Raw genomic sequence first — 25,833 nt, 5'->3', positions numbered from 1 at the left:
TGGGACCAAGTCCAACCACGATCGAAGTGGCCCTGTGGTGCTTGGCTTGGTTCCTCATCTGCCCCCTTGTCTTTTTCTTTCAACATGGCTCCGGCTGCTCAGTCATCGAAACGGAAAGCACGACCGTCAGGCTCTTCCCCAGAACCAGCGTCCAAGAAGTCGAAGGCTACTGCGCGTAAAAGTACCGGTGGACAAGCTCCCATTCGTGTACAAGGTCTAGTGGCCCTTTCTACTTGAATATTCAAATTTTATTGACCTATGACAGGCCAAGGACCCTCACGAAAGCCTCATAGATTTCGTCCTGGAACAGTCGCGTTGCGGGAGATACGAAAGTATCAAAAGAGCACAGACCTCTTGATTCGAAAGCTGCCGTTTTCTCGTCTGGTGTGTTTCTGCGCCGTCTTGCGCTGTCCTATTTTCATGGAATTCAGGTCCGGGAAATTGCTCTTGATATGACTACGGACTTGAACGACAACTACGACACCGGTCAACTTCGATGGCAGACTACTGCTTTACTGGCTCTTCAAGAAGCCACGGAGGCTTTTTTGGTCCATTTATTTGAAGATGCGTCAGTAATGACCATGTCTCCGCGTTCGCCTCTTCTGATATTTCTATTCTTTAGTAATTTATGTGCACTTCATGCGAAACGGGTCACCATCATGCAGAGAGACATTCAACTGGCACGTCGGATACGTGGTCCGTGGGGTGGCATGGCCTAGGTGTAAAGTGGACAGATATCCTTGTATTAGCCTTGTAAAACGCGACTATCTACCTATACTTATATTCATTCTAGTCACATTTGACATCAGCACCTTTACCACTCCGAGCTCGATTTTCTTCTCGACAGGAGTGAGACTAGTGCAAGACGATAGTAGACGGCCTGAGGCAGAGTGTCAGGGAACATTCACAAAGAAAGAAAACGAGAAGAGGTCATATTAGATCAAGAGATTCTCATGAGGCTCCAGCTTTCCGAAAAACAGGAAAGCGGGTCCTTCTATACCACTTTTATTTTCATCCCCAAAGGTAAGGTCCTAGACTCACATTTATAAAGCGCGTTGGCCTTCCAAAGTTCTGCTATACTGCCTTGTCGTTAGGTGGCGGTGGGCCAAGTTTGCGTCGACGAAGGGACTCCATGAACCAAGTCTGGAAAAGACCACACAACGAAGAGGTTGCCCAATACAAGGCAACGGCCTATGATAGCATATGAGCGCGCCAGTTGCAACGATATGGAAAGAGACACGTACGCCTGATACCTGTGCAGCAAAGACTATACGCATGACAGACACAACGCGTAAGGCTTGTTTGATACCGTTCGCAGGTGTGATATGATGGACCCCTTTCGAGGCTGCATCCTTCCGCCGTTGCTCCCGCTGCGCGACAGCCTGTTTCTCAGTTGCCGTCATAAACCAAGTACTGGACTCGACATTGGCCATGGTAATGAGGCCAACGAGGATGGGTACCGTAAGGGTTTCATCAGGATGCGACAAGCTGGTCAGCGTCATAAACGACTCTGCGTCGAAGCCAGAAAACGGATCGGTAGCGACGCCGCCAAAGAAAATGGACATGGGAAAGAAAACTGCCATCTGTGAGAGCGGAGGTACGACCATGGTGGGTATTTTCTGGCAGCGATACACTTTGCACAGCTGTTTTTCAAGACCTTTGAACTGTTCAATGTCAATGCACGCTGCAATCCAGTAGTTTTTGAAGGCACTCACGATGGGCTGTATGCGCTTGGAGAGAACCTTGCGAGTTTCCTCCTTGTCACCGCGAAAGCCTTCCTTTCTCATCTTGATCAGCTCTTCCTGCCAGATATATGGTTTCCGTTTTTCGACTTCGGGAATTACGAGCTGTTGATAGCGAAGCATGCGGTTATTTCCCTATATATTTTCGTTATTTTTGTCGATTTGAAGCGGGAGTGAACTCCCGTACCCATGTTGCGATTGGTAGCAAAGCAATACGCGTTAGAACGGTGACCAGGATGATTGTGGAAGAGTAAGGCGGTAAGGATGTAGGGTATGGAATGGCGGTTGCAAAGTCAAGAAAACTATTGGCGACAGAGGACAAGTCGCGCCTGGAAGTCGGTGCCCGAAAGCCATGGTGAGGATGACTTGCAAGACGCAGGCCGCGATGGCATGTACGAAACATGGAACACGCCTGTCACAGACGTCACAGTCGTCGCAGCAATTTCCGTTTTCCATTTCTCTGTTATTTTTCGTTGACGAAGGTATAAGAAATTTGGCTTTCGAATGGCGTGCATGTATCATCATAGATGTAACATATAACATAGTGAAGTCTTAAAGCCCTCGCCCGTCCCTAACGACAGCCTCAATCTCCGCTACATCTAAAATACCATCTGGTGAGGGAATTGGCCCTTCGACAGACCCCAGCTTGCTGCCAGATATTTGGCCAGGTTGCTTGTCTTCTTGACGGAGGCGATAATGGCATCGTCGACGGCCTTCTGGTCAGCCGTCTTTGATTCAGGAAGAACCTCCTTCGCCTTGGGCTTTCCCTCCTCAAAGAACTCCGCCTCAGCAGATATGGCACCCTTCGAGCCAGTCTTCGCAAAGTACGAGTCATTGAGTTTGTCGTCAAGCTGTGAAAGTGATGAGAATTCATAAAATGAAGATTGAAAAACGCGCACGAACCTTGACATTGGAGACATCAATGTGGGTAGACGTAGCAATCACATATGCCTGGTTAACCCGTCGCAATGGCACACCGTTAATCTTGAACGGTCCCGTCACCAACAAAAGCCCACTGTCCAACTGCTTCAAGAACACAACCCTCTTCCCCCGGAATCTTCCAGCCAACAGAATCAAAACGGTGCCGGGAGTTATGGAGCCGCGTAGTTGTGTTGGTTTGGGGGTTTTGCGGCTCTTTTTGGGTTGAGAGACGTCCTCAGCAGGGTAGAAGCGAGGAGCCTTCGATGTTGGAACAAGACGCTTTCCACCGTTCTTGTCGCCGCCAACAGTCTTCTCTACGGTCTCGGGGGTGGCCTCAGCAGCAGGCTTCTCCGACTTTTTGAGTCCCTTGTAAAGACCTCGCTTGGCTGCGAGTTTTGACCGAGAGAGACGGCCGATATGGGGGACGAGTTCTTTACTTCTGGCCATCTGTAACAGAATGTCTTAGCATAGGCAAGTAGAATGTCCTGAGCGATACGCACTTTGTCTTGAGGTCGTTGAGGCCGATGCCGATAATTGTAGTCCTGTTGTTGTCCGCTGGGAGTTCGGCACCATCCGATAACTGTACAGTTACGGAACTTGCCGGTCCCTTTCTGCTCACGTGACTCATCTTGCCTTTGGCGACTGAAACGATTTCTTCAATTGCTTTGTTCTTGCTTTGGCTCTGGGCGGTATGGTAAAGACTTTGTTTTCGCAGATCGCATTCTCGTAGTTGCAGGAAATTTACCGTACATAGATCATGCCTCAATAACACAACGAGCAATTCTCAAACAAACATCGTCAAAGCTCCAACTGGACCTTGTTTCACTGAACAAGAAATGTGGCAGGAATTGAAAAGGCCTATCTACGCCGTGGAAACGTGGCAACCTCATTAGGTAAGGCGCATATCGTGAATATCCATTATCCTGGCGATCGTATGAGTCAGCAGGAAAGATCTCTCACGAAAACCATCATTTTGAAAGGCAAGTTGTCTGTCCCATGAGCCAAGTACTCCCCTTGTAATATCTTTTTCGCGGATCCAGTTCTATCCCAGATAGCAATGTCTACAGAAGGCAAGTGTTTACCCCGTCCATCTGTTCATTCGTTTCTGATCATCACTTTTCTCAGATGATCGTTACATCGTATGGTTTGACATAGACAATACCTTGTATTCCACTAGGTGCGTCTATGCCTCCATTCTAGTGCTGTAGATGGACTTACACTCCCATAGTGCAGACGTGTCCCGAGCCATGGGCAAGAGAATTCATGGTATGTTTTCTGGCTCTTTAGAATGATCCATTGAAGTCTAATGTATACATATTCCAGCTTATTTCTTGACCTTGGGCTTAGACGACGATGAGGCCTCTGATCTACATTTGAAATATTATACACAATATGGACTTGCACTCGCTGGACTGGTGCGACACCACGACGTAGGTTTGTGCTTTCTCGATTGGCCTTGGATATGTGGGTTTACGCTGCACAGATCCGCTGGACTTTGACGAGAAGTGCGACGGTTCCCTGCCTCTTGAAGAGATGATAAAGCCCGACCCCTCGCTTCGCAAACTCTTTGAAGACATAGATCGGAGCAAAGCACGTGTGTGGGCGCTAACCAATGCATATCGGCCAGTGCGTGTTACTTTGTACTGCTGTCCTGATTACCGTTGACATTCTTTCTTAGCATGCAGAACGTGTTCTCCGAATTCTCAATGTCCACGACCAAATAGAGGGTCTGGTCTATTGCGACTACGCACAGAAAGATCTTATCAGCAAACCAGAGCCTGAATATTACCACAAGGTACGAAATTCCAGGAGTTCACCTAGGCATGTACTAACTTGAACAGGCCCTTAGACAAGCAAACGTGTCCAATCCCTCTAAATGTTTCTTTGTAGATGACAATAGACGCAACGTGGATGCTGCACGCGCTCTCGGTTGGAAACACTGTGTGCACTTCTGCGAGCATGGTTTAAACCACGTCGAAGGAGGCAAGGTCCAGGAAATTTCCAGTAACAGGAATGGCGATGCAGATAATGGGGTCGCTGTTATAAGCGACCTGCAGGAGTTGAGGACGGTGTGGGCTGATATCTTTGTTTCTTGAAATACCTCGTAGTTAATATACACATACCATTATACAATTTCTAGAGAGTGCACATGAGCCCCAAGAGGTCTTCCGAAAACGGTAACATCATTTCCTTCTCCGTGTTGACGCGTCTTACACTTTCACCTCCATGGAGTATACACCTCGTTACGCCCAGCCATTTACCCTGAACCAAGCAATCCAACTGGATATCCCTGTGATCACTGAAGGTTGATTCACAACCATGTGCTATCATGCCTTAGCCCACTTTGACCGATGCAGAAATCGCCCGGCTGCAGAACTCACTTCAGCACCTCCGTGAAACCCAGGAACTTCTTGGGCAGTATATCACGGAGAATCCTGATGACCAAGATCCTGAAATAGATAAAGCCTTCGAGGAGAACGAGACTGTAATGTGCGTTAATGTCGTGTATCCAAGATTTGTCTCTTTGACATGCACCTCTAGTGGATCGCAGGAGGAGCGTATAGGCATATTGAGAATGGCCCTAGCTGAGAAAGGAGTGATTCTAGCCAGTCATTACACTGCATCTCCTTCTAACAGCGTTCCCGCTGAACGCGACGCTGTTCAACGGAGCACGGATCCGGTCACTGGAGATCAGATGAATGGGGTGATAGCAGAGAGCGACGACGACGACGGCATTCATTTGTAAATAATTGTGCCTTCCCATCGCAATTCCTTCAGAATATAGGCAACGTCACATACAGATACAATAACGAGGTGTACAGGTACATAAGATATCATCCAGAAACTGGGTTTCAAAAGAGCATAACAGACACAACTTGCGAGGACTCGGTCACCTCCAAAATGATACCATCATAACCGTGAACTGGAAGTATTAGTAAGACCACAGAAGTCATTATGGTCATGTACTCACGACGGGTCGTTGAACTTGGTAGCGTAATGAATTCCTCGTCGTCCGTACGATCTAACAGCATTGAAGGTGGAGTTTCATGTGGACTGAGGAAGTGGCTTATCGTCTCGAACTGATCGACATTGTTAGAGCAAGTGTGAAAAAAAAAGTCGCAGGGAGGGTTACTCTGTCATAAAAGCGCTTTCGTGGCGGGGTGTCTAGATGAGGGTCAAACATAGACGGATACTAAAGATTGTTCATGTTCACCGTCTTCGTCATCCTCTGGAGAGCTTTCGATTTCCCAGTTGCATCTCTTGTAACGCTGAAATAGGGGTGTTCCTGGCTAAACACATAATAAGCAACTGAAGAAGGTCAGGGTATGTCGGCATACAATATTTGTGTGTAGGACGATCTTCTGAACGACATGGTTTGTGCTGGAAATAAGAAAGTCTAGCCCGTGCTGGAAATAGTTGTAGAAATCTGGCTTGAAGTTAGCACAGATGAAGAGAGCAACTGTAAGAGGTGAACGTTTGAACATACATCCAGTCTCTGTACCAAGATCAGAGTCTTGGTTGCTTGAATGAATAGACATTCGTTCGTCTTCCTTGTAGTGTACACGAAGTGGCGGCCCGAGTCCAATGTTGAGGTCCTGTGCAGTTGTCTGTCCTATCCGGACGTGCAATGTTTTTGAACCTAAAGGATGAAAATGAAGTGTAACACCATCCTTTACCTGACTGAAAGTTCAGAAATGGAGGAGAAGGTCTTAATTCCGTCTCACTTTCACAACGGCCAAAGCAACATCGCCATCCATGCTTGGGCATTCCTCAACCTCATCCAAAGCATCGGCTTGATCTTTGTTCGCTTCTTTTTGAGAAATGAACACTCGCTTCACCTCTTGCATCTTATCGTCGGACTGAACTCCTTTGATTCCTTCTGTTATTCCATCCTCGTCGAAACTAAACCAGAGTCCTGGATATCGCAAGGCATCGCCAGGATATGTGGGTCCAAAGAAGCGTCGAACATCGACTTTCCGAAGGACGTCCTCTGAAGAGGATATTGAAGCATCCTTGTAGCGAAGGGTCAATGGAGGATTAGGGTCTCGTAGTTTACGTAGGCAGATCGCTCGAAGACGTTGGTGCTTTCCAGAGAACAAGAGATCCAAGTGGGGGCGTAGGTGCAGCACGATTGGCGTTGTAGACGAACTGTCAGGGTCATATTTGATGTCGACCTGTGGAAAAGTAGTCTGCATTCTCCGAAGCGTATCCAGGACGCTCCATAACGATGAACCTGTATCCTCGTCTCAAGTCAAAGGCAGCTGTCGTCTAGAAGAAGAGGACAAACCAATCTCAAAGATCCCCAGTCCTATTCCGGGTCGGATATCAATGTCTAGGGCAGCGAACATGGTGGTAAGAGGACAGTCCTGGATCGCCGTAAAGGGATGACCGCGGCGAATGACGCGTAGCACGTGGGGCTACCACCGCGTCCATTTTGCTTCTCACCCTCACGATCACTCAAGCATAGCCAACAGAACGCGTTCCATGGCGGACCCACGACAGAGAGCGATTATCAAGGTACGGATCCTCGTTTTGTATGGCAGCTTTACACCAATCCGGGTTCAAGGTCTTTCGCAAATACAGCAATTCTCTTGGACCAGACGCCTTGGACCTGCTAGAGCAGATACTGGACGAGAACGAGATAGGTGAGGAAGAAATCGAGTCTTCTATCGACACGATAGCCAAGGAGTACAATAAGCAGGATGGTGAGTCTAGGGTAACAATATTTCCAACGTTACCTTAATAGTCCGGGCATAGATGCGGCAATGAAAGTGTCTGTTGAGGTCCTGCGTCGAGTCTATGAATCTTTCCAGGATCAAGATCAGAGATCCGAAGCGGAAGTCGATACCATTGATCCAGAAGGCCACTTTTTTGTCGTTGATGCATTTGAGATGCCTTTGTGGCACTGGTCCGTGGAAAGAGGAACCTTTGAGCGGTGCGCGTCTTGGATACTTTTATCACTTTCTGCTAACGAACTTATATAGAGTGAATACACCTCTGACAGTGTCAGCGTCGCCTGAATCGCGCGTTTCGGCTGTGCGAGACCGCCTACATATCATCAAGCAATGTGTCCTTCGTAACGAACATTTCGCGCCATCAACATTGCCTTCAGGAGACCGCGACCGGTTAGTCACGGTATGTTATTATTCGCATCTGAAAACGCGTCTATAATATATGGAACTCGTTCGGTGCAGCTTAAATCAACAAAGCAATTGCTTGGACGAGCAGGGGAACGATTTTTGATACTGGGGATGCTTACGCATTCCAAGGAAGGGAAGTTGTGTATAGAAGATGCGGATGGCTCAGTTGAACTGGACTTTTCGAAGCTGGTAAGTCAAATTTTTTGTTACTCAATTGCCTTACAGACCGAGAAACGGAAGACCTTGACAGGACGAGCCTGGTGAAGGCCTTTTTACCGAAGGATGCTTTGCTCTTGTCGAAGGCGAATACACGGAGGACGCAACTTTGGAGATCATCGCCATCGGTCAACCTCCTTGTGAGCCTCGCGAAACAGCTAGGTCTGTCCTCTCGTACGTCGCTTATAACCTCTCTTGAACTGGAGAACAGATCAATATATGGGCATATCGACTTTCTGGGAAAGGGTGTTACATCCCTTCTTGAGGATGTAAGTCACATTTTGATTCAGTACATCCTATCCTGACGGTTTCCCTTAGGGCCAATTTGCCATTCGTATTAGGGATGAGTTACCCGATCTCCATTTTTTCTTTCTGTCAGATGTGTGGTTGGATCATCCACAGACCCTTCCTGGGTTGCAGAAGATGTTCGATAACTGCATAGAGAACAGCTTCATCCCGAAAGTTATTGTTCTCTGCGGGAACTTTAGTAGTCGGTCTATATCCCATGGCAATAGCCGTGACATACAGCGATATCAAGGTAACCTCCAATCTTTCCTACGTATCTGTTTTTGACACATTTTTAGACAACTTTGATGCATTAGCTGATCTGATTGCTTCTTACCCTTCGATGACGAGGACGACACATTTTGTGTTTGTTCCAGGTCCTCGAGATATAACCGGGAATTCTGTGTTGCCCAGACGACCTCTAGTTTCCTCGTTTGTTTCACGACTCAAATCTAAGATACCAAAAGTCCACTTCGCCACCAATCCTTGTAGAATCAAGTTCTTTAACCAGGAAATTGTAATCTTCAGAGAAGATTGCATGTCAAAAATGTTAAGAAACGTCGTGGGTGTTAAACCAGATGCGCGTAGTGATGATCTAAAACGATTCGTAAGCTCTGGCGTATTTATGTTGTAGGGTATTCTGCTTATAATGGGGCGTAGCTGGTTCAATCTATCCTGGACCAAGGGCACCTTAGTCCACTCATCAACAACATACAGCCGACGCTATCCGACTTTGATCACTCTTTACGACTGTATCCTCTTCCCACTGCGGTACCGACTTTCCTGGTTATTCCTTGAGCGCGTATTAATTGCAGTCTCGTACAGCTCATTCTCGCGGACAAGTATGACAAGTACAAGGTAACATACACCGGATGCCATGTTTTCAACCCGGGTAGTTTTGTCGGCAACTCATTCGTGTTTTCAACATATAAACCAGCCGAAATGAACTCTGAAGAATGGTAAGATTGTTTTCAATCTTCCTCGGACAGGCTTTTGACTTCCACATAGTGTTCTGGATTTGGAACAAGAAGAAGGAATGAATTAGCTTGGACTGTAAATACTACTCATTATCACTGCACCTGCATAGAATATCTTGTGTTAATGACAATCACGACGCATGATTAAATTCAAAGATTGTCGGCAACTAGAAATATCGCCGGCATCCTGAATTGGCACACCTTGATCTGCCTTGGCACTCACCGCCATGTTGTCACCACCATAATTCGCCGGCAGTACCCCTTGGAACAACCTACGCATCCTCCGTCACCATTATTCGTTGCCAAATCTCCACTCGATTCCTTCGGTCCTGACTTTACTTTGCCAACAGCCACGACACTCGTCAGTACTACTTGACACCTGTCTTGTCCTTTGCGACACTAATGCAATGGCAGATCATGCCAATTTCTAGCGTCTTCGGCCCTGTCTCTTCGCTACTATCGATGCTGCTACTGAAAACGCCGGAGGGAGGTGGCATGTGGGTCGCGATGCTGCTATGGGTCGCGCGATTCATGACATTTGGTCTACTTTTGCGAACATACATCATACCGTGGACATTGGCGCGCATGTCTAGGCATGTACGAATTCGAAGCGTTAGCCTGCGCTCCATCCGAGGATTGTACCTCCGTCGAGGCCGCCAAACCATCCGTATAGAGCGCATCAGCTATGTTTGGTACGGCTTCGAGATAGGTATTACGATTAAAGTGGAGGGGCTTAATGTCGAAGTCTACCAGCACGACAGGACCCCAGCACCGCGACAGTCTCATCGGAGGTCTGCCACAGTGGAAACTATCTCCCACGTTCGGCGGCAGTTTTGGAATGTATTATCCGTGTTGTATGCGCTATTGGACCCTGTCGTCCGACCAGTCATACGTGCTTGCGTTATGTCCTGTCTCGGGGTGTTTATTCGTTGGCTGCCGAGCATTACGCAACAAATTACTCTAGAATTTCAACCCGCGACAGTGATATTTCCCAATGCCGGCGATGCAAAGATCTCCGCGGAAACAGTTTATGTGCACACGAACCTCAAAATCGCCAATATCAAGAGGGACAAGCACGAGAAAGAGCTTTCTACTGCAACCCGAGATAGAATGGCTCGGTTGACAAAACCTTTACGGGCCTCGTATAGCGTGTCTGCTTGGAAACATCGGCTCGGCAACAGTTTTCGGAGGTCTTGGAATCGAGTCGTTGAACAGACCCAAGGACATGCTATACTTTCGGTGCACCTCACGAACATCACTGGATCGATACCGGTTCGAACTTCCTCCACAGGTATTTCATGCCCAATCTCTGATCAAATACGACACACAAGCTGACGGTCTTTGTTAAAAGATGTTACGGATGGAGAATTTCTGAGTTTTCCTGGCCTCGTTGATTTTTCTACTACCTTATCCTTTGATCCTCAAAGTTGGACCATTGTCAATCATAGCTCGAACACGACACTCAATGTTCGGCAATGTGTCATCGAACTGGACCGTCTTCGATCTCTATTCGAGCTCATTCAGGCAAAAAAGGAATTCAATACGTCTCCATGCTCGTCCTCTTATTTGATCTCGCCCGAGTCGCAGCCGGTATCTCCTCTCTCCTCAGCAGCTTCGACGTCGGATTCCGCACCGTCTGTTTTCTCTGAAACGCCTACATCTCCATTCATGAGAGCGTTTTCAGTAAGTTACGTGTCGTCTACTTTGAGTGCACGCCGACATTCCTTCGAGCAGAAGGCATCAATGTTACGTCGACGCTATCTCTATCCTCCGTGCATGAGGCTTAAGGAGACCAAAAATCCGGTAATGCTTTTCTATGCTCCGATCGTCGGGTATTCATTTTCTCATAGGCCCTCGTCGCTTTTCTCTCTTCATTCACCGCCAACATTTCAGGTCTTACCGTAAACAGTCGCAACCGAAGTGAGAACGAAAGTTACAAGATGAGCTTCCAGGGCATATCCTTCTCGGTTGCACTGAGCAATCCCCTGTCGAATCGGCTGCACCGCCAGTGGCTTGGTAAATCTGTCAAGGGCGAAGTTTTCGACCCTGACGTTTACTCTCTTTCTTTTCACGTTGAAAGCGTCAAACTTGATCGCTATACAACACGGCATTATCTCCGGATTCTGGTTGGGGATTCTATTGATGTTCGTGCGCTTGTTTCCCAGTTCCCCTCGCCTTGGCTAGTTCCCACTCCCTTCATTGGCGGTGATCCAAACGGACCGTTCCTTGTGATATCATTGAATATCGGTGGGATACAAGTCACCGAACGAGCTGATGTATTGTCCACACTGTTTTCCGCTTGGACTCCCCCACCACGTCCCTTCAAGTCGACCTCCACATTACCAGCCACAGCTGGCATGCCTCGGTTTACATTTGAAGCCAGCTGTGGAATAATCAGTGCGCGTCTCCTCTATCAAAATGAGGACACTAGGACATCCAAAGCAGTGGAAATGCGCACAGACGGCTTTTCAGTGGTCTGCGCCTCCGTCTACTCTCCTATTCCTATGACATCAGTCCCACAGGAAGATTTCGACACCTTTCCTCTTTCCATGGCCTTCTCGTTCAATCTCACACTTCAACCCGTTTTCATCAGAATCCGGCCTCGACACTCTCAGAACTCACATGTGCGTCTACCTAGTCTGACAACCTCGGATGAAGATTTTTGTGAGGATCCCGTCTTCCTTTCTGTCGAATCATTCGATCTCAGTGGTGGCGGCAAACTGCTTGGTGCCATCAACGACGATACGAAGAACATTGCCACTATAAACAAGTCTACTCTAACACTTGACCTTAGTGGCTTCACAGAGGCAGTGGTCGTGGAGCTATGGCATCTATCCGTTCAGGACGCTATTAGTCATTTAATCACTTACGTTCCGAAACGAGCCAAAAGAGATGCAGATCTCTCACGATCTCCTCTGCAGCGTCTGCCACCCGGAATCAATGTGTCCTTATTTTTAGGGCGATCAGTACTATTCATAACGTCCCCCGATATCAACCCAGATGATACAATGGAATTATCTCGTGGAATTGCATGTCGAGCAGAGCGGACGATGCTACAGCTTCGTTGTACTCAACGCAATAAGGCATACCGCCCCCGAGATGCCGCAATGACAGAAAAGAGAAACAAGCTGTATCTTTCGGAAAAGACTATCGCTGAGACTCTGCTAGATCCTGAATCATCCAACGAATTAGAGGATGGTATATCCGGTTTCATATGCTTTCAGATTGGGGATTTAAGTCTCCGTGACGCATTGGCCACCCAGTATGTCGCAGACTGATCCCTTCATGGCGGAACGAGATCACCCGACTCTCTCTTCACGGAAGTTATTCAACGCTCGCATTCTAACAGAGGTGTCATGGTCGTGCGACTGCGACCGACCGTAATGCAATCCGTGATCTCCACGTATACTTCCACATTCCCGACTTGAAGATCACCTTCTCTTTATCCCATGCTTATCACATCCTCCTCGCTAGCCGATGTTTGGCACTCTTGAACCGTAGACCCCCCACTGCTGCTTTCCCCCAGAGCTCCCCAGCGAACCTCAAAGGCTATGCCCTCCATCAGAGTTCGGATTGCCCTTGACACTGTTCAATTGTTCCGGCGAACTTCCCCATGAACGAATTGCCCTTCGACTTGACTCGATTACGGCCACTCTTTCTCCCCGAATCCAGTCCGAGATAAAATTTGAACGTTTAATGACATGGGTGTATCTTTCGTCCCCTGGCAAACCGTTGGAACGGAAGATGAAGGTGGAAAGTGGAAAGAGATCATATTACCTTCAGGGTTGGCGTGTGTGGGATTCATCCACTGCTATATTGACTTCTGTTCATATGGAGGGACAATCAGCTCGCTTCAGACTTCCTTATGGATACGTCTTCAGCAACTTGGTTCAAGATGCAACTGTTTCAGTGAAGGCGCTGAAGCATCTATATCATATGACTGTCCGCGGTTCATACAGTGACATGCCTTCCCCGGAGGCCGAAGGTCCCAAATGCATGCCGTATCTGACTTTGGCCATCGCGTCTTTCTGCGTGGAGATCGCTGATGATCCCTTCGAAGGGCGATTGAATTTAGCTTGGAGGGCCGGACTTGAGGCTGCCAAAATTCGCGTGGATCGAGAACAAGCCTACGAGGACAAAGTAGCGACTATTATCAATGCCGATGTCACTCAAGGCGGATCTCCTGCTGAGCTTCGAGCGGAGTATCGATTTTCCTCAAAGCACTCTGTGTCAATAGAAGATGCGCGACAACGCCTCTATAAGGTCCATTCAATAGATTGGGGCTTACGACTTGATCATTTCCAGAAGGATCAAATTCGGAATGAAGAAGCTGTGAGGCACGAATTTCATCCCTCGTTTCAATCAGCAAGCAGGATTCGAAACATCGTTGACGTTTCTCCCGACGACCCATGCACTCCACTGTTTCGCGCCTTGATCAGAAATCTATCGCTGTCTACTGCGCCGCCTTCATTTCCCGCCGATTCACTTCCGGAATACTTGTATGAGCAAGGTGGCCTTCCTCGGAACACTGAGTTCTCTTTGTTACTTCCTTTTCACTTGAATTTCACTCTCTCGTCGCTGAGGATGACAATCAGAGATTATGCGATTGCCGTTATTCGATATTCCACCTCATGAAGACCTTGATCGGACGTCCTGGACTTTCGATACTGATCTAGTCATTGCAGAAGAATTGGCCGGGGGCGCGTCCGTCGATTGGGTACTGTGTCCCGTATCTTATGCTCACGATGGTATTCATGGTGCTGCGCCACTCTCCATTTCCGTTCCCAAGACAATTATGCCAGTGAAGAGTTACGCCTAACCCAGAAATTCTGGTGTCTACGCCTAATGCGACAGTTTGTTCTTGGGGTATGAGTTATGGACCCGCGACTCAAGACCTGATGAAGATTCTGGACACCATCACCAGCACACCCCGTGATTCTTCTCCTGGTTTAGGTTTTTGGGACAAGGTTAGTAACCTCCGGCTGCTCCTTGATGTCACTTATGGTTTACCATAGCTGAGGCTCATATTTCATTGGAGTGTAAGGGCATCATTCAAGGGCGAAGTACGATTTCACATGAAAGGTTTGACCAGTTTTCTGTCATAGAGATTTGGCACTCACATCACATAGGGCTTCGAGATCCCCACGAGATACTTGGGAAGGGCGCCGGTTTTCGCTCTAGCTTGGCAGGGCAACGTTAAGCTTTTGATTGGGCGTCATAATGACGACAAGGAACTCGTACAGGTTATCAGTGATTCTATGATGATTGTTATACCGAAGTGAGAATCAGTCTCCCTATAAACCCATTTGTTGCTAATCCGTGCCAGCTTTCATCGGAGCGATGCTGGCTCTCTCACCTTCGCCCCTGTATCTCAGCCGTTCAAAAAGATCTGTGCGAAAGTTCTCTCCGGTGTCCGCTTTGGTGTCGGTTTTGTGCTTGAACGGGCTTGTGGTTCTGAATGCCAACATTGCAATGGCTCCGCCTTCCATCGGAAATGCAGATTCTTCGATTTCAAACCTCACTACAAGGTTAAACTGGAGAAAAAGAATGCAACGCCTGAAATTAAGGTGAAGAGGAGCTTGGTAACAATAAATCGAATCACCATTCTAATGATACTCCTAGGGACCAGACGATTCGTATAAAGGGTTTCGGTCTGATTTCATTCACCTGTCAGTTTCTTTAACTTCGTCAGTGCGAAGTACGAAGACCTGAAGACCACAACACAAGTGGTCTATACCTCACACCCAAAGTCTTTGCCCATTTCTGGTCATGGTGGTCTTTATTCGACGCTGTCATGTCTCTGCCAATTCGCCAGGGCCCTTATTATCCAAGGCGTACAATATCTCCCAAATTTGGACGACATATCGCCACTCTGAAGTATCGTGTATCAATCCGTCAGTTGTCTATCATGCATGGTTACATAGACAACGGTAGAGAAAGTAAGAACACTTTTAATCTTGTTCTTGGTCGGGCTTTCACCTTGAATCAGCTTGGGCAGATGGAGTTACGCCCTGGGTTGGTGTGAAGGGTAAGATCGACGAATTTCAGGTCGACATGCATCAACGGGATCAAGAAACTGTTGTCCCGGGTTTGGGCCCTCATTCCACCAAAGTCCTACGAAGGAAGCCTTTCTACGCAGCAGAGGTTGTCCTGAAAGGCTTGGATCTTCGTGCCATTCTTGCAATCTTCGCAGACCCCAAGAAGCAACTGATACCGGTCAATGCCCCTCAAAATGGCAGTAACTATAGGACAAGGAACAACTATCCCACGACACCCATGCCTTCAGTTTGGTATGATCCTGATGATTTTGTGGAAACGGATTGGTCGTCATCCCTTGATCCTACTTTCCATGTTTTGCCGGTCGTCGCGTGCTCACACTTCATGTTCTTCAAACGGAACGATGCTCTCGTAGAAAATCCCTCAGAGACTAGTAAATTTGGCAACGAGGACAGTCATGTTTGCCTCCTCGGAAAAGAACCTTGTACGTATATATTTCGTTCTTATCTTTCTTTTCCCGTTCATTTCTACTTTCCTAGCTGTGCCTGAGGTCCAAGTTGCTCTCACTTCGTCAAGAATCGAGGAGCTCAAATGTCTCGTGGAAAAGGGTAACTTCTACCAGGCGAGTCGGGCAAGATGTCAAATCCACAATAGAATCTCATTGCTGTCTTTCTAGGACACATCTCCCGGTAAGAAGGTTGTGCTGCTGGAGAAATATATATCGAGCCTTCACGAGCCTCATATCAATCTCGACGGAAACGATGCTAGCTCCCATTATCAGATGCCATCTGACAGTGTTTCGCCTGACGAGTGGGCCGAGTTCGATAATGTTTACCAGATACATTGTCCGAAGATCTTCATGGATGCTGCAGTTCGTGACGTGAGTTCACCTTTTTTAAGCCATATCTGCTTTGTTCAGCTCCGGCCAGATTATGATGCAGTATTATTACTGTTCTCGTGATCGCAAAGGATTGGAATACCATATGGCTTCTCGGTAAGCATCGTATCTCTATGACATGGGATTATTCTCATTTATTATAGTGCCTGTGAAGTTTGTCCGAGACCAAGCAAACGACGTTGCTGAGATCACAGCCTCAGAACAGCTGCTGAACCATCTGCGAAGAACTGCAGCCCATGCTGCCGCAAGCGCACTTAAAGCACATGTTCGCTCGCGACGATTCTAATTTTGAAGACTCCGCGGGGTACATCGTTGATTCATATTCTTCGTCCTCAAATCTGGACCCTCTGCATGGCTGGTCCGATGGCGTGTCTTTGAAAAAAGGGCACTGCTGTCTTCTTCTAAAACCGCAGGTCATACTGCAAAATAGGGAGCAGCCACAAGAGACGTGTGTGGTGGCCGCTTTGCAAGCCAAACTGCAGTCAGTTTACCATCATGGATGATTCCAATGTCCCAAGATCCCATCAGTGGCAAAGTTATGTCCAGGTAGCGTCTCACTGATCCTGTCTTCTATGTCTACTGACTTTTCAAACCCGAGGACCTATGCCGTTCTGTCCGGCATGCAAACATTTGCTCCGACAGCTGGATTGAATGGAGATGGCTCTGTTCCCCTGGAAGTTCTTATCGACTTTCGATGCGAGAGTGACGAATTTGATCGCCTAGTACCCCAGACCGACGCTACATTCCATTATGACAAGTTCAACCGATTGCGACTGCGAAATAATGTTACATCCGTGGTCCCCAAGTCCTCTGCGGGACGTTCACATATAGGGCGTACACACTTACAGGACCAGACAGTAAGTTTCATACAACGTGGTCACCATAAGGTATATTTGTTGAGCATATTTCCAGGACCTCATCAAAGTCATCACACCAAGATTCACTGTGTCAGCCAGTGATCAACATTTTAAGACCATTTCCAACATCGTGACGAAGCTCTTACTCTTCTCCGATGTAACCCACAAGACCCGCATCGACAGACTGGAGACCTTGTTATTCACCTATGACTTCACAGATTATGCTTCAGCGTGCAGGGTGATCACCGATCTCCAGGGTCGACTGCGAAAGTCAATAGAGGTAGAGGAATTGGCCATGCACACACAGCAGATTCAGACTCAAGAGGATGAAATCGAACTATTGAAGCTCAAGGCCCATGTATACCTGTTGGGAGATGAGCTCAACTTCATATTCGATGCAATCAAACTGGCGCAGGACCGATTTGACGAACAAACAGATCGAAAATCAGCACTTCTCCTGAATGCCTCGTCCTCTGAAATATCTTGGAATATGATAGATGAACAGCAGGAACTCTTGGCTAAGCACGTTGTGCAAGACATCGATTACTACTGGCTTAGCAGACAGGACAGTTCCACTTATAACGACCTTGCGATCGGTAGCCTACAGGCGTTTGACGGATCTAAAGACGCTGTGTGGACTGAGATACTCTCCAAGTACAACGAGCCTCCCAACCACCCCCTACTCAAGGTTTGTTTGCTTCGACCTAATTTTACATGGTCCTGACTCGCCATATAGCGCGGACTCTTCCTTGTATCGAAATGGTCCGTTCTTCCGCCTGTCGGAGGAATAAGGCATCTATGAGTTTTTCGAGCTTAATTTGCATCCCATGCGTTTGCAGATCGATGCTCGGGTTGGCCGTCGTATCATGGAATACTTGTGGCCAGGGCGAAGAGACCGAAAGAAAGCTATCCAAGATAGAGCTCCGGAGCCCTCTCCAGCTGCCATCGAACCTTCGAACAAGCGACCTTTCCCACCTAGGGCTTCACTCGATGCGACCACACGAACGCACTCACGGCAATCCTCTGACTCTAACACATCTCGACTTGCGCCCCCAATGGCGTTAAGAAGGCTCGGCACATCACGATCTTTTTCGAATCTCAGGGACTTTCCGTCACCTATAAGATCACTGCCACGAACACGTTCCTCCGAGGCTTTGGGACAGAATGGAAGCTCAACTGATCATATCGAACCACGTAAACTAGGCAGGGGAGATAGCAGGCATGACTCTGGTCCTGTAACACGACGAGGGGATGCCGCAGAAATGAGGACGCGATCTTCTCAAAAGACGTTCGTGTTGGTAAAAATATCAAGGCAAGCATTTTACGCATCGATTGCAATCAAATCTAATTGTACTTTCCAGTTTGCACCTCCTGCTGAGTATTATGAAAGAGGAATCTTTTGTTTGTCGCGACGCTCGCATCACAACTAGAGACCTGGAGTATAGGAATCAAACATGGAGTGTAAGTGGCTCAGGATCGTCAACTAATGGCGTTTCTCATGTGTCCTGTATTTAGTTCGAGGAGCTCGTTGATCAACTTATCCCGTCTGATACGAGCTGGAAAGGTTGGATCAAGATGGCATTCCATCAACCTCTGGTCCCTGTACTTCCGGTTGCTCGGGAGATATTTTCTAAAACGAAATGGATTGCTACGAAGAGCGCAGCCGTACCAGAGTTCCACCACCCAGCATTACCGAATTCCTCTCGCTCTAACCTTTTACTTACGGCTGATGACGATACTAACCGTTCTGACGATAATCATGATACTCGCGAGCGTCTGCGAACACCTTCGCCTCATCGAGGTTGGCGGAAAGCCTCAAAGAGGAAGTCTGACACCTCTCCACACATACTGGCGAATGCACAGCTTTATGAGGAGCCAGAGACCTTGCCAGTGGAGCCCATCCGACCCAGTAGTAGAAATAGAATGCTTTCCCTGCTAGGTCGTGGTTCATCCTCAAAGAAAAAGGACAAATCCGGCAGTGTAAGGGCTTATGTATATTCACTTGGTCTGACCCCACTTAATTTTTCTTGGCATCCTAGGTTACACCAAAGCCTACCGGTTCATCTTCAAAATCGTCGAAGAAGAGTTCTACAGCTACTAGACGATCTACGGAATCAAGAGACGGAACACTTTAAGATATTGATAGACAATTTCTCCAGCATCTGTACAATACAATAGCATAGCATATTCACATTATTTATCGAGTGTCATGCCACCCGAGGCCGCTGTTGAAAGGGCAGCGGCGGTGTTTACGTTTATGGAATGATATCAGCAACAAACTAAATTTAGGACTATAATAAGCGTGGATTTACCCTGCTTCATACTGTCACGACTGCTGTCCCTTTGACCGCCAACTTGCTCTTCTGTCGCCTGCCGCTGCGTCAAGCGCGCCCTATACCATGCCTTCTGTTCGCGTTAGGCGCAGCCAGTATGCGTCGTTGAGCGACAGGCCTACCTACGACGAACAGCACACTTTGACCAACCTTTTCAGACGTCCGACCTCGGAACCTGCCAGCGATACCCCAGAGCCTGCGACGTCGCCGCCAGGCTCACCAATTATAACCCCGCCTTCCGAAACTGCTTCGCCGTTGCTCACAAATTCGCCAGCAGCCCCACCACCTGCTATCACTGTCGACCAGCCGATAGCGCCACTACGGAGGGGCAGATCGCGAGCAGGCAGCAGAGTCCAGGACCACCTTTTATCCCGGCTATCGTCGATACCACTTCGCAGCCAAGGGAGTAGGAGCCCGCTGCGCAATCAGGCTAGCGTCAGTTCACTTGATGGTTCACATCGGACGACTTCGCCGACTCATTTCAGCCCCATTGATGGTGTCCTGACCATTGAGGGCCCCAATACCGACATTCAAGTTCGCTCGGATGACGGGGAACCGGGTCTTGTTGGGAGCGCTTTGAGTCTTCCCCGCTCAGACGAAGCTAACTCAAGTTACCAATCATACCACCCATTAGACGATCACCACCATGACGATATCGTTGAGCATTTAGATGTTATCGGTACGTGTGCTATTCTCTAAGATTTTTTCCAAGCTTACATCAAATTTTTGTAGATCCCCAAGTCGCTACCGTATCAAATCTCACGAATGCTGCAAATTCCATTTTAATGTAATTTCAATACCTATGATCTCCTGAGCATTACTCATCGGCATACCTAGACCTCCACTTTCATGGTACTCTAGAAAGCCTGTTGTTGTTCTGGATCCGCCTCTCGAAGAAGAGGAACCAGACAAGGAGAAAGGACAGCGCAAATTCGACGACGAGTTGGATAGACATGTCGATGATGTGCTACGTCGGCCTTCAAAGATCAGACGTTCTCTTAAAGGCGTATGGTCATTCTTAAAGACTCGTGAGTTTAATTCCATCTTTGTCCATAATCACGAACTGAAGGCAACTATCAAGCTATGGGCGTAAGTCATCCCCCTTTCCGTCGCATGGCCGAGGAAATGAATGTTGGTTTTGTCAGATCGTCGCGGGCATATACGGCTTTTGCGTTGGTGGGTCATTCGTTATGGCAAATATACTGACTCTCAACTAAGTTATGTTTCAGTATTTTGGGGCGCTGCTATCGTTTTGTTTCTCACAAAAATCATCAATCTACATAACGCAGACCGCCAAGGGTTTTGGGTAGAAGTTAGCTCTCAGGTTACAAATGGTGTCCTAGGATCTTTTTGCACAAGGTTTTGACTATCTGACATATGTCTTCAGGTCTTTTCACTATCACAGGCATTGGCCTCATTCCCTCGCGCGTCCTTGACACATATCGTGAGCAGTATCTCACCATCCCAAGGCCCCCTCTCAACCAGCACTAGGGGTATATTTTATATGGCATTACAAACGCCGCTCACGGAAACTCCGTCGGAAAGCTGGCCTCCCTCCGTTATTTCGATGAAGATGATTTACCTGATCCTGCCTACGACCCAAATTATGTTCATGTTCTAACGGAAAAAGAGCAAGACGACCTTGCATCGACGTTGGTGTCCATTTCTCGTACAATTTATCCTTGGACTAAATATTGTCTTCAGAAGCAAGTCAAGTTTCAGCATCATCAGACATGGTACAGGCCTCATGGAACTGCAACACATCGAGCTTTTCCGATCAAGTGTGTACCTTGCCGTGTGACACCGGGCTACTGACACCACTGACATCCATTCAGTACTGCTCTTTTAATTTGCTTGTTCAATGATGGCAACTCCTTTTTCCAGGCAAGTAATCTGCCTTATGCAATGTGATCATTCGCCTTATTGTTTGCTTCAGATTATACTCTGCGGTTGTATGTGGGGACTTAATCGGTAAGCAGTTATGACATCTTATTCATCTCAATATACTAACGCGTAATCCAAAGGTTTGATCGCCCAGCATGGACGACGGGATCACTTATTCCAGCAAGTTTCTTGTGTGGGATCTTTTCGGCCGTCTTCATTGCCCGAGGGAGCGCAAAGACGAAACGAAAGAGCGTGGTAGAGGACAGGCTACGGGCTGCATTGGCTATGCAATATCATGACGATGAGCCCCATGCAGTGGAGCATACACAGGGCGGCCAAACGGACTCCGTACATTCTTCCATGGAGCCGGAGAAAGACCCCCAGAGCCCATGGAGCCCGTCAGGCCCTCCGGATGTGATTATTGAAGAGGAAATGACAATTTCCGCTGCTGCTGCGGCTGCAGAGAAAAGAAAGAACAGCCTGCAGGCATCATAAATTTATGAATGAATGACTTATTCCACTACTTTAGTTTCACGATACATGTTGTAACACTGCTAATTTTTGATACGGACACGTTGCTTCTGGATGTCGATTACCCTTTACTCTGGTGGTAAGCACTAGCACCCCGTCCGAGCTCGGAGGGCCGTGTTCGTATTCTTATAGTCTTCTGGTTCATTCGAGTCGGGGCCGGAACGGATGGCGGCTTAGCTGTTAAAGCCGGGGGATGTACATGTCTTCTCCGCGGAGATGGCTCGTGTCAGTTTGTTATTTATTTATTTTTCGCATACAACGCGTCCAACTCAGTGCCAAATAACGCGTCCTTCGTCATGCCTGCCACGACTTACCTACTTCCAGAGTACCTACCACTCAACAAGACGGTTCTGTGCTTTTTTCCTCAACAAGACGGTTTGGATTGCGCTCATATCGGCCAAGTCACCGTGGAGACCAGAACCAAGTAAGTATGACTGCATATAACAGCATTCCGGGGCCTCGTGGTGATACTGACCTGGTTCGAAGAAACGCCACTGTACCCGAGCTAGTTGCGTATTACAATGCTCAAGATGATATTTCCGTACGTGATTCTACATGCACTCGGTGCAACTACTGGATCAATAGACAGAAAGCTATCCAGCGTCTCTTCGTCGGCCACAACCTCTGCCCGCTACCGCAAAAGATCGTTCTTGGTGGAGGCGGTTACAAACTGGCCGGAAGTAAGTGAGATGCCTATACGGCGAGCTCGTAAAGAAACTCGTACTTGCAGCTCGAAAAACGTGGAATTACGGCAAAAACACCCTCGATCTGCGATGGGGAGGAGATGAGATAAAGCTGTTTGCTGATAAATGGTCCTTCTTGTTCACTGTCGAAGAAAAAGAAATGTAGCAGCTCCTTGTTTAACCTCGTGTATGCGCGTGAATTCGGCGACTATCCAAACATGGGATTGCAATGATACTAATGATACAGATTCGGGGATTGTTGAAATCCGAATATATGAACTACTGCTGCACCAACCCTCCTCAGCCACGGCCCCGCAAAGCGGAAGCTCTCACCGAGCAAGCGTGCAGCAGTCTACTCTGCCCTCCCTATGATGCATGTCCTAACGCCAGACAACAATATCGCCACAACTACCCAACGGTCACAGGACTGATGAAGCCCATAAGTTAACCAGTCAAAGAGCGCTGTTGAAGCGGAATGATAGGGGTTATTTAAGCGTAATTTTCACGAGCCCAGCGAGCACCGGCAACGAGGTTGATGAGCGAGGCTTCAGTTTCCTTCCAACCACGAGTCTTGAGACCACAATCCTGTTGATCATCGGGTCAGTTCAGTCACCCAGGGGGGGAAGGCATACAACTTACAGGGTTGACAAAGAGCAAAGAGTCGGGAAGAATGTCGAGCATGGCCTTGAGTCGGTCCTTGATCTCCTGGTCACCGGGGACACGAGGGGAGTGGATATCATAGACACCAGGCCCAGATCTGGTTTGAGTATCCGTAGGTCTTGAAGGTATTGATGAGTTTCATGTCACTCTTCGAGGCCTCAATGGAGATGACATCAGCGTCGAGACGCTGGATGGACGGGAAGATGTCATCAAAGTCGGAGTAGCAGAAGTGAGAGTGGGTTTGGAGCTGGTCAGGTAACGCCAGCAGTTGACAACTTGAAAGAGTCAACGGCCCATTTGAGGTAGGCATCCCAGTCCGAACGACGAAGAGGCAGCTGAGAGAAAGAAAAAAGTCAGGCGAGCATCCTTGGAAACAGTAAGGCATTTCACTCACACCCTCACGGATAGCAGGTTCGTCGACTTGGATAGCGCTGATGCCAGCCTTCTCGAGATCAATGACCTCATCGCGGAGAGCGAGAGCAAGTTGCTTGGATTGCAATTCGCGCGAGACGTCGGCACGAGGGAAAGACCAGTTGAGGATGGTGACTGGGCCAGTCAACATTCCCTTCATCGGCTTCTTGGTCAAACTCTGAGCATAGCTACTCCATTGCACCGTAATAGGACTGGGGCGGCTGACATCAGAAACGATGATGGGAGGTCGGACGTAACTGTCAGCAGTAACATACATATTAGGACATAGTCTGCATTTTGAAGATGAAGACGCACCGAGATCCGTAACTCTGGACCCATGCATTCTGAGTGAAAACGAAACCAGAGAGCCTTTCTCCAAAGTATTGAACCATGTCGTTCCTCTCGGGTTCACCAGTGGACAAGGAGATCAAGGCCAATCTTTTCCTGGAACCTCACAACACTTTCAATCTCTTTCTTGATGAACTCATCGTACTCGGCCTCGGTAATCTCACCCTTGCCAAGCTTGGCACGGGCTTGACGAATTTCCTTGGTTTGCTGGATTTACCCATTAGACATCTGCCTAAAGGACATTAAGGGAGAACTTACAGGGAAAGATCCGATAGTGGTAGTAGGGAACTTGGGCAAGTTGAGGTGCTTCGCTTGAATATCCTTGCGAACAGCGAAAGGACTCTTGCGATCAAGTTGATCGGGGGTGATGGCAGCGACACGCTTGCGAACGGTGTCATCCGAGGTGGTCTCGAATTCACGGCGTTTTGCGATGGAAACTCGGTTAGCCTCGAGGGCTGCAGCGACAGCAGGGTCCTGTGAACCGGACAGAGCTGCGGCGAGAGTAGAAACCTCAGCTGCCTTCTCCAAAGCGAAGGAGAACCAATCCTTCTGCTCCTCGGTGAGTTTTTTCTCCGAAGCAAGGGTGACCGGGGTGTGAAGGAGGGAAGATGAAGTTGCGACGATGACACGGTCTGAACCGAGGGCGTCTACAGCCTTCTGTCCCTGCTTAAGGGCAGCAGCGAAATCAGCCTTCCAGATGTTGCGCCCTGAGACCAATCCCAAAGAAAGAACGATGGGAGTGGGCTTGATAGCGGCGATGACATCGTCTAGTTGGCCGGGAGCACGGTCGAGATCAATGTGAAGACCGGCGATAGGCAACTGAGCGACGTATGAAAGGTTCGAGTCGAGTCGGGAGAAGTAAGTGGTGAGCATGATCTTGGGGGAAACAGGCGCAAGCTCAGCATAGGCAGAGGCGAACTGTTTCTCTAGATTGGCTGCAACATCGAGAACAAGAACAGGTTCATCGATCTGAACCCATTCGACACCAGCTGCCTTGAGGTCAGCCAAGAGCGTCTTGTACACAGGCAACAGCTTGGGAAGGAGAGAGATAGCCTGGAAACCGGGCTTGGCCTCCTTCGATGCCTTTCCGAGGACGAGGAAAGAGATGGGACCCAAAACGACGGGGCGTGTGGTGACACCAGCAACCTTGGCCTCTTGGTACTCTTCGAGAGCCTTGTTGAACTTCAACTGGAAGTCAGTCTCCTCTGAGAATTCCGGGACGACGTAGTGGTAGTTAGAGTCGAACCTAAATCACAATAGGTTATACGAATGAGACGCAGTGATCTAGATGCATACCACTTCTTCATCTCAGAGGCAGGAACATCAACACCATCAGCCTGGCGACCTCGTCCCATGGCGAAGTAGACATCAAGAGGGGAGAGGCCATGGCCAATGTATCGCTTTGGGATCACATTGAAGGCAGCAGAGTGATCAAGGACGTGATCGTACAAAGAAAATTCGCCGCTGCCGTGCGAAAAAAAGTGAGACGAACGCGCAAGATCAGATAAGAAGATCGCTTCACCTTGGGACAAAGTCAACGCCCTTGGCTTTGACGGAGGTCCAGCTTGTCTTTTTAACATCGGCTGCAGCCTTGGTAAGGTCATCTGCAGTGATCTTGCCAGCCCAGTAGGCTTCGACAGCCTTTTTCACTTCACGATTGGCGCCTAGACAACTAGGGGTTAGCAAAGGCATCGAAGAAAGAAATTCGAGTGCTTACCGATGCGGGGGAAACCAAGAACGCTAGAGGCGACCATTTTTGCTCGTAAAAACTGAAAAAGTGAAGGGATAGTAATGGTACGATGGAAAGATGGATTCGCAATCTTGCGAATTTTTGTATGTCGATGGCACGTGGCTCGGTAACAAACTCCGAAATCCCGAATTGCTGAGCGGGAATGTTGGCGTCTTGAACGTTGGATAATTCGACGTTGGACGTTCTCCACGGCGCGCCC

The 25,833-nt window shown here is 48.2% G+C and overlaps 13 protein-coding genes across 13 annotated transcripts; 9 read left to right on the top strand and 4 right to left on the bottom strand.

Moving 5' to 3' along the window:
• Window positions 1–3: 3 nt before the first annotated feature.
• On the top strand, window positions 4–774 carry EV420DRAFT_1503443 (histone-fold-containing protein). The gene is made up of 4 exons (XM_060471180.1): window positions 4–214; window positions 266–384; window positions 432–568; window positions 623–774. The coding sequence occupies exons 1-4, from the start codon at window positions 85–87 to the stop codon at window positions 717–719; spliced, it is 483 nt and encodes a 160-aa protein (XP_060338509.1). The 5' UTR covers window positions 4–84; the 3' UTR covers window positions 720–774.
• EV420DRAFT_1503439 (60Kd inner membrane protein-domain-containing protein) lies at window positions 775–2,188 on the bottom strand. Its single transcript, XM_060471179.1, has 4 exons — window positions 1,930–2,188; window positions 1,716–1,877; window positions 1,245–1,664; window positions 775–1,191 (listed from the first exon to the last, which is right to left on the bottom strand). Exons 1-4 carry the CDS (start codon window positions 2,143–2,145, stop codon window positions 1,075–1,077), a joined length of 915 nt encoding a protein of 304 aa, XP_060338508.1. The 5' UTR covers window positions 2,146–2,188; the 3' UTR covers window positions 775–1,074.
• EV420DRAFT_1299554 (ribosomal protein L6e-domain-containing protein) lies at window positions 2,189–3,211 on the bottom strand. Its single transcript, XM_060468370.1, has 3 exons — window positions 3,164–3,211; window positions 2,646–3,110; window positions 2,189–2,593 (listed from the first exon to the last, which is right to left on the bottom strand). Exons 2-3 carry the CDS (start codon window positions 3,108–3,110, stop codon window positions 2,342–2,344), a joined length of 717 nt encoding a protein of 238 aa, XP_060338507.1. The 5' UTR covers window positions 3,164–3,211; the 3' UTR covers window positions 2,189–2,341.
• Window positions 3,212–3,568: 357 nt separating this feature from the next.
• Window positions 3,569–4,855, top strand: EV420DRAFT_1503437 (pyrimidine 5-nucleotidase). Its single transcript, XM_060471178.1, has 7 exons — window positions 3,569–3,733; window positions 3,789–3,840; window positions 3,892–3,929; window positions 3,987–4,097; window positions 4,147–4,289; window positions 4,342–4,458; window positions 4,505–4,855. The coding sequence occupies exons 1-7, from the start codon at window positions 3,721–3,723 to the stop codon at window positions 4,757–4,759; spliced, it is 729 nt and encodes a 242-aa protein (XP_060338506.1). The 5' UTR covers window positions 3,569–3,720; the 3' UTR covers window positions 4,760–4,855.
• EV420DRAFT_452831 (uncharacterized protein) lies at window positions 4,835–5,824 on the top strand. The gene is made up of 4 exons (XM_060482189.1): window positions 4,835–4,968; window positions 5,021–5,153; window positions 5,205–5,575; window positions 5,635–5,824. The coding sequence occupies exons 1-3, from the start codon at window positions 4,890–4,892 to the stop codon at window positions 5,407–5,409; spliced, it is 417 nt and encodes a 138-aa protein (XP_060338505.1). The 5' UTR covers window positions 4,835–4,889; the 3' UTR covers window positions 5,410–5,575; window positions 5,635–5,824.
• Window positions 5,463–7,069, bottom strand: EV420DRAFT_452813 (uncharacterized protein). Its single transcript, XM_060482188.1, has 8 exons — window positions 6,952–7,069; window positions 6,389–6,897; window positions 6,151–6,340; window positions 6,002–6,090; window positions 5,878–5,953; window positions 5,797–5,828; window positions 5,635–5,743; window positions 5,463–5,586 (listed from the first exon to the last, which is right to left on the bottom strand). The coding sequence occupies exons 1-8, from the start codon at window positions 7,010–7,012 to the stop codon at window positions 5,516–5,518; spliced, it is 1,137 nt and encodes a 378-aa protein (XP_060338504.1). The 5' UTR covers window positions 7,013–7,069; the 3' UTR covers window positions 5,463–5,515.
• A 28-nt stretch (window positions 7,070–7,097) lies between these two features.
• Window positions 7,098–9,425, top strand: EV420DRAFT_1325136 (DNA polymerase alpha/epsilon subunit B-domain-containing protein). The gene is made up of 12 exons (XM_060468732.1): window positions 7,098–7,181; window positions 7,231–7,369; window positions 7,422–7,599; window positions 7,649–7,799; window positions 7,859–7,993; window positions 8,055–8,182; window positions 8,232–8,289; window positions 8,339–8,558; window positions 8,605–8,912; window positions 8,966–9,076; window positions 9,131–9,264; window positions 9,314–9,425. Exons 1-12 carry the CDS (start codon window positions 7,149–7,151, stop codon window positions 9,348–9,350), a joined length of 1,632 nt encoding a protein of 543 aa, XP_060338503.1. The 5' UTR covers window positions 7,098–7,148; the 3' UTR covers window positions 9,351–9,425.
• A 274-nt stretch (window positions 9,426–9,699) lies between these two features.
• EV420DRAFT_1635481 (uncharacterized protein) lies at window positions 9,700–12,560 on the top strand (the record flags this gene model as incomplete). Its single annotated transcript, XM_060476457.1, has 4 exons — window positions 9,700–10,573; window positions 10,634–10,965; window positions 11,017–11,085; window positions 11,133–12,560. 4 exons carry the CDS (start codon window positions 9,700–9,702, stop codon window positions 12,558–12,560), a joined length of 2,703 nt encoding a protein of 900 aa, XP_060338502.1.
• A 418-nt stretch (window positions 12,561–12,978) lies between these two features.
• On the top strand, window positions 12,979–16,463 carry EV420DRAFT_1635480 (RNA pol II promoter Fmp27 protein domain-containing protein; the record flags this gene model as incomplete). The annotated part of the gene is made up of 13 exons (XM_060476456.1): window positions 12,979–13,792; window positions 13,878–14,090; window positions 14,137–14,249; window positions 14,298–14,345; window positions 14,412–14,560; window positions 14,609–14,849; window positions 14,905–14,951; window positions 15,010–15,221; window positions 15,272–15,763; window positions 15,819–15,877; window positions 15,956–16,159; window positions 16,249–16,273; window positions 16,321–16,463. The coding sequence occupies 13 exons, from the start codon at window positions 12,979–12,981 to the stop codon at window positions 16,461–16,463; spliced, it is 2,760 nt and encodes a 919-aa protein (XP_060338501.1).
• Window positions 16,464–16,749: 286 nt separating this feature from the next.
• Window positions 16,750–19,169, top strand: EV420DRAFT_1635479 (golgi-body localization protein domain-containing protein; the record flags this gene model as incomplete). Its single annotated transcript, XM_060476455.1, has 7 exons — window positions 16,750–17,034; window positions 17,090–17,722; window positions 17,771–17,812; window positions 17,874–18,322; window positions 18,396–18,495; window positions 18,550–19,014; window positions 19,074–19,169. 7 exons carry the CDS (start codon window positions 16,750–16,752, stop codon window positions 19,167–19,169), a joined length of 2,070 nt encoding a protein of 689 aa, XP_060338500.1.
• A 1,281-nt stretch (window positions 19,170–20,450) lies between these two features.
• On the top strand, window positions 20,451–22,054 carry EV420DRAFT_1503422 (uncharacterized protein; the record flags this gene model as incomplete). The annotated part of the gene is made up of 10 exons (XM_060471177.1): window positions 20,451–20,456; window positions 20,513–20,543; window positions 20,597–20,701; window positions 20,755–20,811; window positions 20,859–20,903; window positions 20,941–21,023; window positions 21,072–21,148; window positions 21,203–21,251; window positions 21,304–21,338; window positions 21,392–22,054. The coding sequence occupies 10 exons, from the start codon at window positions 20,451–20,453 to the stop codon at window positions 21,744–21,746; spliced, it is 843 nt and encodes a 280-aa protein (XP_060338499.1). The 3' UTR covers window positions 21,747–22,054.
• Window position 22,055: 1 nt separating this feature from the next.
• On the top strand, window positions 22,056–22,654 carry EV420DRAFT_1503417 (uncharacterized protein). The gene is made up of 4 exons (XM_060471176.1): window positions 22,056–22,206; window positions 22,269–22,323; window positions 22,372–22,462; window positions 22,513–22,654. The coding sequence occupies exons 1-4, from the start codon at window positions 22,079–22,081 to the stop codon at window positions 22,629–22,631; spliced, it is 393 nt and encodes a 130-aa protein (XP_060338498.1). The 5' UTR covers window positions 22,056–22,078; the 3' UTR covers window positions 22,632–22,654.
• On the bottom strand, window positions 22,655–25,691 carry EV420DRAFT_1758405 (cobalamin-independent synthase). Its single transcript, XM_060480545.1, has 11 exons — window positions 25,602–25,691; window positions 25,407–25,548; window positions 25,181–25,348; window positions 24,143–25,130; window positions 23,949–24,091; window positions 23,852–23,905; window positions 23,520–23,793; window positions 23,448–23,460; window positions 23,298–23,400; window positions 23,105–23,243; window positions 22,655–23,050 (listed from the first exon to the last, which is right to left on the bottom strand). The coding sequence occupies exons 1-11, from the start codon at window positions 25,636–25,638 to the stop codon at window positions 22,955–22,957; spliced, it is 2,157 nt and encodes a 718-aa protein (XP_060338497.1). The 5' UTR covers window positions 25,639–25,691; the 3' UTR covers window positions 22,655–22,954.
• Window positions 25,692–25,833: the final 142 nt, after the last annotated feature.

The sequence above is a fragment of the Desarmillaria tabescens genome (assembly GCF_030435595.1).
Source record: "Desarmillaria tabescens strain CCBAS 213 chromosome Unknown EV420scaffold_2, whole genome shotgun sequence".
In the NCBI taxonomy this organism is placed as follows: Eukaryota; Fungi; Basidiomycota; class Agaricomycetes; order Agaricales; family Physalacriaceae; genus Desarmillaria; species Desarmillaria tabescens.
This window is presented reverse-complemented; position numbering and strand designations above follow the sequence as displayed.

Excerpts from the sequence above, each read along its gene's own strand:
- EV420DRAFT_1503443 (XM_060471180.1), top strand. The coding sequence starts at position 85 with ATGGCTCCGGCTGCTCAGTCATCGAAACGGAAAGCACGACCGTCAGGC. Across the intron at positions 215-265 it reads AGCTCCCATTCGTGTACAAG|GCCAAGGACCCTCACGAAAG; the intron begins GTCTAGTGGCCC and ends GACCTATGACAG. Across the intron at positions 385-431 it reads AGCTGCCGTTTTCTCGTCTG|GTCCGGGAAATTGCTCTTGA; the intron begins GTGTGTTTCTGC and ends CATGGAATTCAG.
- EV420DRAFT_1503439 (XM_060471179.1), bottom strand. The coding sequence starts at position 2,145 with ATGTTTCGTACATGCCATCGCGGCCTGCGTCTTGCAAGTCATCCTCAC. Across the intron at positions 1,878-1,929 it reads TGCTACCAATCGCAACATGG|GGAAATAACCGCATGCTTCG; the intron begins GTACGGGAGTTC and ends GAAAATATATAG. Across the intron at positions 1,665-1,715 it reads CCAAGCGCATACAGCCCATC|TTCAAAGGTCTTGAAAAACA; the intron begins GTGAGTGCCTTC and ends GACATTGAACAG.
- EV420DRAFT_1299554 (XM_060468370.1), bottom strand. The coding sequence starts at position 3,110 with ATGGCCAGAAGTAAAGAACTCGTCCCCCATATCGGCCGTCTCTCTCGG. Across the intron at positions 2,594-2,645 it reads TTGATGTCTCCAATGTCAAG|CTTGACGACAAACTCAATGA; the intron begins GTTCGTGCGCGT and ends TCACTTTCACAG.
- EV420DRAFT_1503437 (XM_060471178.1), top strand. Across the intron at positions 3,930-3,986 it reads CATGGGCAAGAGAATTCATG|CTTATTTCTTGACCTTGGGC; the intron begins GTATGTTTTCTG and ends TACATATTCCAG. Across the intron at positions 4,098-4,146 it reads GGTGCGACACCACGACGTAG|ATCCGCTGGACTTTGACGAG; the intron begins GTTTGTGCTTTC and ends TACGCTGCACAG.
- EV420DRAFT_452831 (XM_060482189.1), top strand. The coding sequence starts at position 4,890 with ATGGAGTATACACCTCGTTACGCCCAGCCATTTACCCTGAACCAAGCA. Across the intron at positions 4,969-5,020 it reads TATCCCTGTGATCACTGAAG|AAATCGCCCGGCTGCAGAAC; the intron begins GTTGATTCACAA and ends TGACCGATGCAG. Across the intron at positions 5,154-5,204 it reads GAGGAGAACGAGACTGTAAT|TGGATCGCAGGAGGAGCGTA; the intron begins GTGCGTTAATGT and ends ATGCACCTCTAG.
- EV420DRAFT_452813 (XM_060482188.1), bottom strand. The coding sequence starts at position 7,012 with ATGTTCGCTGCCCTAGACATTGATATCCGACCCGGAATAGGACTGGGG. Across the intron at positions 6,341-6,388 it reads TTGCTTTGGCCGTTGTGAAA|GTAAAGGATGGTGTTACACT; the intron begins GTGAGACGGAAT and ends ACTTTCAGTCAG. Across the intron at positions 5,954-6,001 it reads TCGTCCTACACACAAATATT|CCAGGAACACCCCTATTTCA; the intron begins GTATGCCGACAT and ends TTATGTGTTTAG.
- EV420DRAFT_1325136 (XM_060468732.1), top strand. The coding sequence starts at position 7,149 with ATGGCGGACCCACGACAGAGAGCGATTATCAAG. Across the intron at positions 7,994-8,054 it reads AACTGGACTTTTCGAAGCTG|GACGAGCCTGGTGAAGGCCT; the intron begins GTAAGTCAAATT and ends AGACCTTGACAG. Across the intron at positions 8,559-8,604 it reads TGACATACAGCGATATCAAG|ACAACTTTGATGCATTAGCT; the intron begins GTAACCTCCAAT and ends ACACATTTTTAG.
- EV420DRAFT_1503417 (XM_060471176.1), top strand. The coding sequence starts at position 22,079 with ATGCCTGCCACGACTTACCTACTTCCAGAGTACCTACCACTCAACAAG. Across the intron at positions 22,324-22,371 it reads ATGCTCAAGATGATATTTCC|AAAGCTATCCAGCGTCTCTT; the intron begins GTACGTGATTCT and ends ATCAATAGACAG. Across the intron at positions 22,463-22,512 it reads CGGTTACAAACTGGCCGGAA|CTCGAAAAACGTGGAATTAC; the intron begins GTAAGTGAGATG and ends TCGTACTTGCAG.
- EV420DRAFT_1758405 (XM_060480545.1), bottom strand. The coding sequence starts at position 25,638 with ATGGTCGCCTCTAGCGTTCTTGGTTTCCCCCGCATCG. Across the intron at positions 25,349-25,406 it reads GGCGTTGACTTTGTCCCAAG|CGGCGAATTTTCTTTGTACG; the intron begins GTGAAGCGATCT and ends TTCGCACGGCAG. Across the intron at positions 25,131-25,180 it reads GCCTCTGAGATGAAGAAGTG|GTTCGACTCTAACTACCACT; the intron begins GTATGCATCTAG and ends ATTGTGATTTAG.